General features: G+C 39.5%; 2 protein-coding genes and 1 long non-coding RNA gene across 6 annotated transcripts in view; 1 reads left to right on the plus strand and 2 right to left on the minus strand.

The window, feature by feature from the left end:
- Positions 1-13,356, minus strand: part of LOC110859976 (protein eva-1) — a 63,716-nt gene that overhangs the window by 6,738 nt on the left and 43,622 nt on the right. For 3 of the 4 annotated variants that reach the window (XM_035859771.1, XM_022109017.2, XM_035859769.1), the window contains exons 2-3: positions 10,204-10,436; positions 8,259-8,397 (exon numbers count right to left, since the gene is read on the minus strand). In XM_035859771.1, coding sequence (XP_035715664.1) covers positions 8,259-8,397; positions 10,204-10,436 — 372 coding nt within the window. The remainder of the gene's footprint in view (positions 1-8,258; positions 8,398-10,203; positions 10,437-13,356) is intronic. The other variant, XM_035859770.1, reaches the window with a different exon arrangement.
- Positions 3,537-6,840, plus strand: LOC110859781. The gene is made up of 10 exons (XM_022108769.2): positions 3,537-4,173; positions 4,249-4,368; positions 4,452-4,529; positions 4,599-4,733; positions 4,812-4,952; positions 5,050-5,139; positions 5,224-5,434; positions 5,515-5,750; positions 5,833-6,488; positions 6,569-6,840. Exons 1-7 carry the CDS (start codon positions 4,094-4,096, stop codon positions 5,360-5,362), a joined length of 783 nt encoding a protein of 260 aa, XP_021964461.2. The 5' UTR covers positions 3,537-4,093; the 3' UTR covers positions 5,363-5,434; positions 5,515-5,750; positions 5,833-6,488; positions 6,569-6,840.
- Positions 4,365-4,916, minus strand: LOC118438917. The gene is made up of 2 exons (XR_004837134.1): positions 4,782-4,916; positions 4,365-4,711 (listed from the first exon to the last, which is right to left on the minus strand). It is a non-coding gene; the product is annotated as an uncharacterized LOC118438917 (long non-coding RNA).

The raw sequence follows: 13,356 nt of genomic DNA on the forward strand, positions 1-13,356 counted from the left end.
GAGATGACCATAACAAAGTAAAAAATGCGTCTTATTATTGTCGTCAAGATCAAAATTACTCGAGCGTGTGTATACTTTTGTCGCCAATAAAAGTGAAACTTGTTTCGTTTTTCTTGCTGACTGACAGTTATATGTATCTACGTACTTCCCACTTTTGTACTTTCTCTCCACAACTTTGTTTACCTTTTACTTCAGTATCAATACTTTCTACCTTGTAAAAAAACTTGCCCATTCATCCCGCCCGCCGTATGAATCGATATGATTTCGCTCACCGACACGGTCACTCTTGTTCTTCCTTATTGCATTTTGTTGAGCAAACGACACCCATTCACAGTTTACACCAAAGTTTTATGTTGTTTTGTGACTTTGTTGAATTTTCAGCGCGTAGGCGTAGAACGATGAAAATTTTATTATACACGATAACCTACTTACTTTCTTGCCAGAGTTAAAAATGTTTGAATGGGTTGAAGAGCAGTTCATTCAATTTCTTTTTCTTAGTGAGGCAAATACATAGCAACAAAAAAATTACTAAGCATGCAGTTGACCCTCCTCAAAAAAGTGACCACCGACGATATCTCAGTCATTTCTCAACCGATTTGGATGAAATTTTGCACCGATCATTCTTAGATAATTTCAAAACGACGTGCGAGTCGTCTTTTGGAATTTTTGTTTTTTAAGAGAGTTATTGGCAAAAATACGCGAAAATTTGCCCCTTACTGAACATTTCTTTTCATAGCTCATTAATGGGTCATCCAAACATGTTCCCTTATTGAAAACATTGAAGACAAAGTCATTCCGGTTATTTTAAGTCCAAAATTATCCAAATCCGTTAGGAACTCAGAAAGTTATTCAAATTTGAAATTTTTAGTGACCTTTATACCTGGCAACAAAAATTACGTGTGCATTGACCCCACCCCAAAAACTAACAGAAATAATTCAATATCTCAGTCATTTCTCAACCGATTTTGATGACATTTTGCACCGACTATTCTTATGAAATTTACAAATGACATTCAAACTGATCCGGATGATCAAAATCTGTTAAGAACTCTGGATATTATTAAATTTAGAAAACCTTCGAATTTTTGCAGCGACGCAAAGAATTAATGTTGTTGACAATAAATCTTCTAATCAACTCTAGATTTAAGGAATGTGTGGTGCTTATTATTAAATATATAAAGAACTCAATTACAAGTATTAAATAAACAAGGCCCCAAAAAAGGGAAATCTTAGTGAGGCTTGGTGCGACTACAACTAATAAATAAAATTAGATTGCAGAATTTTTGCATCACCGCTCTCTGTACCGTTCTTACTGGATCCAATATAAATTTTGTTTCGCATACACATGCATTTTTACATTTATTGAATTAATTTGGCTTTTAAGAAGACGTTTTTACCAGTGAATGAGAAGTTTGGTAAATTACCTAGGAATAAATTTAATGGGTAACAATTGTGAACTACGAATCTTTAAGTTGCAAATATGCTACAAAAGTTGCAAATATTTAATGTTAATATTTTCTGGATTATCCTATAATCTGGATATCCTATTAATTCATATTCTCATGAAATTACAAGCATGTTTGAGGGGAGTCATTTATTGCAATGATTACTTAATGTTTCCAATAAAGAATGGTACTGAGAGCGGTGATGCAAAAATTCTGCAATCTAATTTTATTTATTAGTTGTAGTCGCACCAAGCCTCACTAAGATTTCCCTTTTTTGGGGCCTTGTTTATTTGGCTGACCTTTCCAGTTAGAGGCGACACCTTGGTTGGTGCTGTTACATATCCAATGTCGCCCTATAAATATACGTGGCAAGGCAGGTACTGCACATTCAGTTCATTTTCAGGATTCTCCAGACTTGACCACACACACTTGACGAGTACTTGAGAGTCAGAGTCCTCCAAATTCACTAGAGCTGACCCCATCGGGATGACAAAACGAGGCCAAATCAGACAGTTATAGTGGACGCAACCGTACATATACATAGTTCGATAGAAGTGGGTGATAGTAGTGACGTGGGTTTTGAAATGTTTGCCTGCACTCACGTTCCATGTCACGGTCAAGTCGTCGTATAAAATTGTGAATTTCCATTAGTATTTCTTCTACGTATGTACTGTCCCCAACAGCAAATTCATTCATTGTCGTCCTTCTTCTTCTTCCTTCATTTCGCTCGAGTTGGGCTTAATGATTCAAGGACCACTGAGCAATTTCTTCTACTTCCCCCTTTTGGCAGTTCCTCGTCACTCACGAAAAGACCAGTAACGAGTCGCACTGCCAATCTCAAAGTTAAGCAAGCGAACAGTACGAACCGTTGACGGCTGTGGACTCCTCAAAGTAATTCCTGGTACGTTGTCCAATTCAATTCAATGGTAATAGAAGATTGCATGCAATTGAAATTGGCTTCCCCGTCCTCCAACAAGGGTTTCTTTACAATTGTCATCTACCAATCAACCGCCACCACCATCTCCACTCCTCACTCGACGGAGAAAGGTAATAATGAATACGAAGAAAGTCCTGTAAGATTGGGTGAAAATTTGGCATGTCGCTCTCTCTCGCATCTTCCTCGCTTTGAACGCGTGTCACACCGACAGGCCGCAGTTCAAACATATCTTTTCTCAATCTATCGAGTTCAAAGCGATAGAAGACACACAAACATCATCTATCTCTCGACCTGAACTTTATGCTCATTCCTCGACTACTTTCAATCAAGGCGACGATCTCATCACTTCGCGTGACAATTGAAACGAATGCCAAATCGACTGGTCAACTCGACCTACTTTTTGGAGGAAGGTGTCGGTTTTGGTATAGCATTTCCACCCTCATTCCCGACTCGATATGGACTCATTGTTCTCCATAATTAGGGAAGGCGAGAGAGAAATGAAGGTAAAGGTTCACTTCCACGGGAGAAAGTTACTTTGGTTTTGTTAATAAGTTCATTTTGCGAAGATGGAGATGGAAACTGTGATTTGTTCCATAAATTTAGCTCTCTTTCTCCTTCACTGATTCAATCGTTCGTGTGCGGAATTGAATTGGCAGCCGGGACCAGCGCAGGCAGCAAACAAGCTTGTATTTGACTCGTCTTCTCCTAACGGGCTGATTTACATGGAGGGAAAAGTACTCTATAAAGTAGTCCTCGTCCTCGTTGTGAGTGGTGGTGTCAACTTTCACATACACGCCACGTTCCTCCGTCTTTTCCAAATCTCAAGTCGCGACCAAATGATGTGAGAATCATGCAAAGAATTTCTGAACAGAAAGCCACCCATCAACATCAGAGTCAGAGAAACGGCATCCACCGTGGAATGATTGAGTGCCACTAAACTCCAGTGTGTAGTACTTGCACCAAACTCTCTGACTGAGCGACTCAATCCAAGGCTCCGGTATTGGTTCGTCGTGTGGTTGATAATGCAGGTAGTAAGTTGCAGAAGACGAGGAGGAAAGTGAGTCAACAAAAATCTCGAACCCGACCAAAAATACCAAGGTGCCACTGAATCATAGCAGAGGAACTATGTATACCGACAGAACGCTCAAGTTTTTATTTGCCTGAATGAAAATACGACGCAAACAAGAAAGTAAGGAAGCAATAGACAGTCAAAAGCAGAGATTGTCACCAATGTGTAAAAACAGTAGGAAAAAAGTCACATCATTACACAAGGGTCCGATTCATGCGTAGGTGTAAGTAAGATCACACCCGGTATGAAAAAGTGGTTGCTTTCTAATCCGTAAATCCAACATGATCAGGGAACAATGTTCACAAAGATTGAGATTACAATGTCAACAAAAAGAAATCCCGGTTAGTAAAAAGTTGTTTTGGAGGTGGTGGTTGCACTGGTTGACAAGCTTGATTGGAGATGGCGCCTCGGAGGCTTTAATTACGATTGCTCCGACAAAGACAGGTTTCAACAAGTCTCATCATGATTTCATCCTCTGAGGAAAAATCTGACAATCATACACATAATTTCATGTCGTCAATCATTCATTTGAAATTTTTGCTCAGTAAACACCTCTCGCTCTCTCGCTCCCGTAAAAATATTCAGAAAAGTTTTAAAAATTGTTTTTAATTGTTCTGCGAGTTATCATAAATAAATTGAGGGATGCAAGGTCAGAATATGCGACCTTATCGTGATTCGGCCGGCTGGATCAACATGCCCTCATTGGGTCCACCACCATCCGCGTAAGTTTCATTCACTCTTGTCTTTAGTTTATAAAAAATAAGAAGAAATGTTTACTTTTTTTACTATTTATTTAGTGCTGGACCGGCAGAAGGTAATTCTGGGCCTCCACGTCGTCGTGAATATACATTTGACGTGCCAGACGTCAACCTATATGAACCCTTAATTGGTATTCCACCGGGCTCCCCAGTAATTGAGTGAGTACCTATATTTAATTTATTAATGCCATCAGATGGGACATGTTTTATTTAATCATTAACAAATTTTATTATTATTTTAGTGTTTGGGATGGTCCGGTTGCTGCACTTTGGCAAGGAGGACGAGGGCAAGAAGCAGATGAGCACAACCTTGTCCAAAGGTAATGTGGTTTTTTTAAATTTACTAACTCATCATAATTCTAGTTTACATAATTTGAACATTTATGTAGTGCTGGACCCTCAGAGGGGGATTCTCTCCCCGCTGGTCGTCCCAAGAAGAGGAAATCAAGGAGGGAGTCGTGGGAGGATGAACGATGGCAGAATGTCGCTGGGATTCCACCACCTGCGCCAGCGACAGTAACCCCGTAAGTAATTTATTTTCCATTTAAAATTCCATAAGATGGTCCACTTACATTTGTACTTATTACTGTGGATTATTTTAGAAGACGAGTGCCTCCGTCTGCAGCGGCAGGAAGACGTGATGGTGGGCCAGAGAGACTTGTCTTTCGTGATGAAGATGTTGGACCTTTGGAGGGAGTATCGACACGTCACCTCACAAGAACGCCACTTGCACCTTTGTCGCGGTAATTATTGTTTTGTAATTAATTAAATCAATCGTTTACCAGCAGATGGTCCACTCGAATATTTATAAACACTTTATTTTATTTTGTATCATTGTAGACAAGGACCATCTGCTGCTGCTGGTCGACGGGGAGGAATGGAGAGACTTGAATTCAGTAATGACGATGACAACAACTTTCTCTCAAGCAGGTAAATTTGTACTATTTCATAATTTTTGATGACATATTTTTAGTTATAACGCTAAATAAATTGGTGTTTTTATAATTTCATTAGCTATGGACCCTCAGTGGGAAGATCTGCCGGTGATGAAAATCCACCACTCCCAAGAAAAAGACGCCGTATTATCGCCGGAGGGCAGGAAAACCAAAGGGAAGTTGCAAGATCTTTACCACATTCTACGACTACACGGTAATTAATTGATAGTTTGACTTTATTGCCATCAGCGTAATATCGTCGGACCAATCCAACCTGTACCAGTTGTTCGGTAATTATTAATGATTCCAATTATACACCAGCAGATGGTTCAGTAATATTTACACTTTATTTTATTGTGGCTTGTTTCAGGCGACGGCGAGAGGGAGAGGGACCCTCAGCTGCTGCTGGACGACGACGAGGAGGGCGTTTTGAGGATGTCGAAATCGTAGGATCCTCAGAGGAAGATAATGATACGTCATCGTCAGATGATGATTGTCCTTCTGATATTGGATGGCCGTCTGGATCCTCAGAGGAAGAAATGGACATTGATTACGATGATGAAGAATTTATGTTTGCAAGACCAACAAGACGTAGATCATGGAAGAGTGAGTTCATGTCCATTATAAGCTGGTCCAGTAATAATTTGTTGTTTATACAACTAATAATGATTTTATCTTAATATTGTAGGAAGGACTCATCCTAATATCATTGTGTCACGAGGTCACATCAGATACTACACCGACAATCAGGAGCAACAAGTCGCCAGAGAAGCTCTTATGGACTTTCTTCGCTCGATGGTTGAAGATCGACCAATGTTGTTCCAACTGCTGGCAAAATCAGGGACTAAATTTGATCAGAACATACCTTCTAGACGGATAAGTTTTGCCCGTTATGGAAAAGGATATTGCATCCCCCATAGCAGTGGCCGAGGAAATAGATACTTGTTATCCTTTATCCCAAACGAATGGAAGAACCACACATCCGATCGAGCTAAATCTTTCAATCGCCAGCCACGTCAAAGGAAACAATCCAGAAAATGGGACGCACAACGTCGTCGAACAAGCAAAAAAATCCACACTATCTATATTGCATCAGTTGTCCAATATGTCCATCCTATGGTCCACAACATCGACACCTTCCTGGACCCTACAATTCCTCAACAAATCTATATCGGTCAGCACGGTGAAATTGCTGGTGTATTGAGGATGCGCCAATATAACCTATCTGGCAAACGTCAAAAAATCCATAAAATTGCGAGGTCGAAGAAGTCCAAAATTTTCCAAGTCAAGGTCCTCCGAATGAAGAGTCACTTTGATCGTGAGCAAGGCGAGGCTTTCTTGATGGTGAGTTTAGATTTATAATGTAATTCTATCTGCTGGTCCATAGTTAACTTACCTTGTGATTACTTTATTTTTATTTTTAGGCATATGCCAGAAGGTGGAACAAATTACACCCGAAGGGGGCCAGATTCATCATCACGAGGACAGCTGGACTCGACCCTGGCAATAACAAAGAACTGTCGAAAAAGGCCCATCAGTTGGCAAAAGATGGTACCTGGATTTTCAAACGTTCGAATCGTCAACATCTTCGTAGTGTACCAGCTGCTGGACTTTCCTTTAGACAATTAATTGACTTGCCAATCCATCTGATGGAAGATGACATCATCCGAAGATATTTAACAGAGGAAGGGAGAAACATATGGCGAATTAAGAATAACATTGAAGTGTATTAATTATCTACTATCCTATGCATATGACGGGATTGCATTTATTTACTGTATGGTTTGTTGAAATCAATTAAAATTATTACAAAGGCAGCCGCGAGAAATTTCTTGTTAGATTTTCTACTTATTTAGTTGGATGAACGCCCCCAATAAGTTCCGGATGTGAGAAGAAATGAGCACACTTCTCTCTCTCTCTAAACTCTTGATTTCTGCTGTGCGGAGCTTTCCCTCGGGTGCTGAAACTCACCCAGCCAGGAAGAAGAAGAAGGATGGAAAAGGGTTGCTCGAGAAGGCTCGTCGTCCTCGTCCCTAAAAAACTGAAGACTTTTTTTTAGTCCAAAGTATGCATCAGTACATACGTCTAGCTGAGTTTTGTAGTTGGTTGCTGCTACTGGTGGAGAATGGATATCTGATATTGATGACACTCACATCCATTCATTTCCATCCGTGGGATAAATCTTACCCAGACGACAACTCGTCCAAGTTTTCTTTACCCTTCAGGTAATTTCCCTCCATTCAAAAAAAAATCGGAGAGAAACTTTAATCCTGAATAAATCTTAATCAGTTCTTAAGCAGAACTCACAATGGCAGTACGCTCATAAATAATTATGTTGGGTCAGGTTCTGAATATAAAATTAGCGATTATAGAAATGCGCCATAAATGGCACTTTTTATTTTAGCAATATAATTTTAGGTCAAATTAATCTCAATTTCCTGCATAAATTAGACCCTAAAACATATCGCAAATTGTGTTAATTGTCTCGTGTGAAGGAAACTTTAGATTTTACCCTAGTTTCAAAAGTGTCAGTCAGAAAGTTGAGGCCAATTATTTATAAACCTTGGCTATTTCACTCTCACTAATACTACTCAGTCCTAAGCCAACTTTCTTTACTGCTTCTACTATTGCTGCGAGTTGCATAATATCCTCGTGACATTAAAACTCTCTTGGCAACTAAGATCCCTCTTCTTCTGGGCGTGACGTACTCATTCGTAAGTGAGACTTGCACTTATGTAAGTGACCACCAGTGACTGCGAGATACATACGTCTCACTCTCGTCTATTACGTTGAAGTCGGATTTCTCGAGCCAATTCAAAGTTCCTGATTTCACCCCATCTCCGTCGAAATAGTAAAACTTTTTGGCGAACGGGTACAAACTTTACGGGGTCCGAGAAGTTGATAGCTTTGGTCAGTTTGCTCGTTTTCGCGAAAAGACTATGGCGAATGTGACTAGATTTCGGCATCAGACTCGTTATTTATCAAATGTCGTATCACCTCTGAGAAGCACATTACTCGAGAAATATCTGACAGTGGTTGGTGCTGGACTGGATGAGCGTATGTAATAAAAGATGCGGAATGGACAGTAAAACTAGAATGTATGTATGAACTTACTTGGTCGACACTTGTACACGGTTTCCATATACTTGCGAGCCCCGGGACACGGGTCACCACCGAAAGTTCTGGGTGAAGTTTGAAATTTACAACTCGTCTTCTTCTGGCATAACCCCACCACGGTCTGTAATAATTGATACTGCTCCAACTTACTCAACACGGTTCGAATTTCACACAGTTCACGCCTCGTAAATCCAACTACTTTAACTAATTAGCCACTCGACACGATCAAAACCATGCTGTAATGTCATTCCTCAGTTCATGCAGAGGTTTTTCTTACCATTAGCCGGGGACATATTAACCCACACAGTTATGGACATTGCGTGCATACATACATATTTTCATACGTGGCGTCCTACAAAATTACTGGGCCAGCAGCTGAAACCTTTTCCCCCATAATGCAAAGCTTTAAAGCACCAAACTATAAAAGCCTCTTCTTAAGCCAGTTGTAAACTTATGTGAAAACACATAAAAACAAAGGGATAGATTTTCGCAGATTTTTCTCACTTTATGTACAAAGATAGAAAGGACTGTGATTTTGTGACATAATATTCTCATAAAAGTCCACTAAAATGAGAGACTAAAGCAATATTTTATGAAAATAAGATACTCTCATGTCCTCGGAGGAGAGGCGACTTTCCGAATATCGCCTTTTATTACGACAAAAGCAGCCACAGTCTCACTGACTGGACGACTTACTTTTGATTTCACAGGGATTCCCACTTTTACTTTTGTTCTTTCATCATTCTCTTCGTCGTCCGTGTTCAGAATTCTGGCTTTAAAACAGTTCAAGTTTTCTGTGTCTCATCCAAGCAAGGCGGCCATTAGTTGTTAAATATGTATACCAATACTCTCTGAAAAATCTGAATTGATGGAAAAATGTCTGTTTGCTATGCCAAAGTTGAAAAGATTTTTTTAAGTGCCGACCTGAATTGAAGTTTAGGACTGGTCTTCTCGTTATAATAATGAAAAAATTCACGGGAATGCGGTGTCCCATTTTTCCTAACTTCTTTTGGACGACTGCTGGGTCATTTATTCTTCCGGGGAAGTACATGAGTAAGTAGCTGGACGAAAAGTAACTACCTCGACTAGATTGTCCATGTCGAATCCGTATATCTTCACTAACTGGGAAAGGCTCCGACTATTTTCTGCAAATCCATTCTATTTTTCAAGCATCACCAATTTTTTTCGAGTTGAAGTGATTTGCAGATCATTACTTCAAGTTCAGTAAAAGCGACATCACTAAAATCACGAACGTTTGATAGCCAGCGCAGAAATTCGCTGTAATAAAATTCTTAAAAGGTAAATTCTCTTGCCCATCTCATTTTTTTTAGAAATTCGGATTTGTCTTTTATGTGGGGATTTTCCTCATACGAATAATAAGAAGTATGTATTTCAAGGTTTGTGTGTCCACCGTCGTTGAAGTAATTTGATGGCTCTTTTGAGCACAAGGGGAATTGTGTGTTCTGGAGAAATTTTATTACCTCTGACAATTGGGATGGATGAAAAGGGTTGAGAAAATTCTGTGTTCCCCAGCATTTTGCTGGGAATAGGCTGCTGACTCAGTCACCTTCACGGTTTAATAACTGGGCTGCGTTATGCATATTTTTTAGTGTCCCCATTAAATATTACAAAATTTAGGAGGGGAAGACATCTAGCTGGAGTAAAATTTGGACTCTTTTTTTTAAAAATTGTGTGTCATTAAAAGTGTTATGCACACAAGACGAAATAAATAAATACTGCTATCAGCTGCATGAACAAGGTAACAAATAATACAGCATCTACCACCAAACAACTCAATAGTGCCAAGTAAGCGTGAAATCTAATCATGCAAAATTCTCATTGTGCATGCCACGAGCTGGTCAAGCCAAACCAACGCCCAACAAAGTACTGAGATTAGTTGTGAATTTAGTTACGCAAGTTAAATACTTAAATAGGTAGATACCTGTATGGCACTGGGCATCAAGCACGTAATATTGTTGTAGGGATCCGTAATGGAGGAATCTACGAGTTCGGGATGAATACTGCCCGGCGAATGACACAAGGTCGGGGAGGGTGCCGTTTTTCCGTATTGTGCCAACTGCACAGAAATCGTCGTTCCCGTCGGACATCGCAAGATCACGTATTCCCCGTCACATCCAGCCTTCTGATAAGTCCGCAACGTTCCAGAGAGCAGGGCTGTAAATAAATAAATAAACAGAAAAACTTGATAAGTCTATACGATAACCTTGAGCAATGTTTTATTAGCGTTTGACGACTACTACTTTCATCAAGCAGACTTTTCCTTGAAAACTTTCACTAGAGAAATGCACCATGTGCATTAATCTTAAGTCATTAATTCTGCTCGGGTTCGATTTTATGTTTACATTTTAACTTTAGTAAATATACAGAGTCGTGTAGCAAGTTTGTATTGAAGATTACTCAATTTTTGGTTAGTATGCAGCTTCACATTTCTATGTGCACGAGCATATTTTACTTAATTACGCTTTTGCTACTTTCTTTTCAAATAATAAATTACTTCCACCGAGAGTATTCATATTTATACAGCATAGTTTGCTCACTCAATCATAATCTTAATGGGCCATAAATGAAAATGTTTTACATTATATAACGCCATTCAGAGTGTATGTAAGTAACCCTTGTAAAATGTTACGTGGTGCCGCTGCAGGCCAAATTCTCAGTCAGTGAAACTTGTCATACTTGTGACACACAGAAGATATTCTCATTTTCACTCTCTTCATAATCAAGAAGAAGGAGCAACTCATCTTGATATTCAAATCTCTTCTGACGGGATTAATGATCAGCATTCATCATACCGCATGCCTCGTGCAATGGAAATGACAGAACGGTTGAGAAGCCTCATTATCCGTCAAATTAGCAAACTCACGAGTTAAGCAGAAGAAGAAGGATGGATGGATGGATACGTTACATAAGAGCATTAAGAATTATTTTAAGCCAGTCACACCACCACGAGGCCACTTTGCATTTGAAAGTGGGAATCAGAATTGATATTTGGCATCATTTGAATGGAATGAAAGTGATCATCATGCTGCTGCGGCCACGAGGAGATTGCATAGTTAAAGAGTAAAGTAGAACACTTAAGGATCTACTCGACTCTCTCTCTCTGGCCGGCTTTCTTGAACAAGAGAATAATGGACAGTAGTTAATTGAGATGTTGATGCTAATGAAAATTGTAATCTCGGAGAGTGCATTATCATTTATGGTTGTGGTGGTGGTAGCAAATGTTCAAAAGAGCACAGTAAAGACTTTCCCTGCTTTCTCCTCCAAGCCTCCTTGTTTACGTATTCTTACGATTATTATACATAAAACTGTTAAACTTTACATAAATAACTACCTTAAACTACGATACTTTTGAGTATACATAAGTGGGCCTAAATTATTAACCAGTGTTACACGATAGGTACACACTTTCACTTTACTAATAACATAATAAACCCTTATTTTTTTGAAAATGGCTAATTCTTCGTCGCCCTTAATTGAATGACGAATTGTCCAACTTTCATCTAACTAATCTTGCATATTCTTTCGACGTCCTTAAATTTTGCATGTGCAAATTGTGAGCACTTCTCGGAAGGAAACATCCCCATGATGGCGAGGAGGAGATGATCTTAATCAGGGAACACTTGGTTGAGCCTTTCACCATTCATCCACCTCCGCCTTTCACCACTCATTCATCTCGTCCTTCTTCATCTCCTCGCTGAATGTGCTCTTCTCCATCCATCCGTCCGTTTTTCAATGGCTTATTCAAATTCTCTAGATTCCATTCTAATCCTTGTAATGGTTAAGCAATTCAATTTTCAACTCACACCAGCACTCACTCACGATATTCCTCTCTCTCGCTGAGCATAAACCTGTTTTTCCTTAGCCATATCGCGTCCTTTTAGTCATTTCCAGCCATCCACTTTCTCTTAAGGAGACGCTTGGTTAACATGGATGAAAGATAATTATTTCTCTGAGACGTACAAATTGAGAAGAAAGTTTAATGAAGCTTGGGGACACCCATGGACCGACCCATTACGCTATATCTAAGTTATTAGTTGTATGTATGTTTTCGCTAGGGGAAAGTATGACGCATGTCCATATATACGTATATTCAAAGGCGTGTCTTGGGATGGACGCTCCAAGAATTAAATCCTATTATGAGCGGATAAATCTATGTATGTCATTGCCCATTTCATAAATGGGATGAATTAAAAGAAGGGAGAATTCTAAAATAGGAGAAAGCAAGGCTAATTTAGCTTTCATTTTCTACTTTCACTCGTCTGAATGCAATTCAAAGTGAAAGTAGGAGACGATGAAGTCGAGATTGGAGTATTGTCCGAATCTTGAAAATGATTGCTGTTTCACGACGTACATTTACAAATACGTCGTCACTACTGATTCTCGTATTTTTTTTGTCGTACAATCAAATACTACATGGATCAACTGTAAATCACACATCTGCAAATGTGTGTATTTCCTTCTTAGGACTGAAGTCTGCAAGCGAATTCTATACACCAAAGTAATCGACCCTATACGAATCGTGCCCAACTTTGTTGTCGTCGACGTAGTCTATTCTGACTGGATTTTCGACAAAGGTCGACACTTGCTTTTAATTGGATCTTCTAAGCTCTTACAGGAATCACATAAAAGGGTTTGTACCATTCTCTCGCTACAGTACAAGAATAGCACACCCACTTCGTTCTGTACGTACCATATCACAGATTTGACTTTCATCACCACCAAATCCGCACTATATTCTGCTCAATTGTTATACGTCTCAAGGGCACACGTTGTCCTGCTCAGACTGACCCAATTTACTTTATAAAACATTTGCTGTCTGACCAGCTAATAAAAAGTAGCACATGCATACATACGTAGAACCCTTTAAATAGTTAGACTCGCCTTCCCAGGCGAAATCGGGCTAAATATTCACCTAAGTAGCCGAACTGCCCGTAATGCGTTTTGTTGTCTCTTTCATTTCCTCCAAGATGGTGAGGATCGACTTTGCAAAATCGTTCCTCCCATTACCATCCCTTCCCTTAACCGAGTGGGCGGAGGAGAAGGGAAAGTTGAAAGTGGTGAACTTGTTGTAGTG

The sequence above is a fragment of the Folsomia candida genome, unplaced genomic scaffold (genome assembly GCF_002217175.1).
Source record: "Folsomia candida strain VU population unplaced genomic scaffold, ASM221717v1 Fcan01_Sc028, whole genome shotgun sequence".
NCBI classification, from domain to species: domain Eukaryota; kingdom Metazoa; phylum Arthropoda; class Collembola; order Entomobryomorpha; family Isotomidae; genus Folsomia; species Folsomia candida.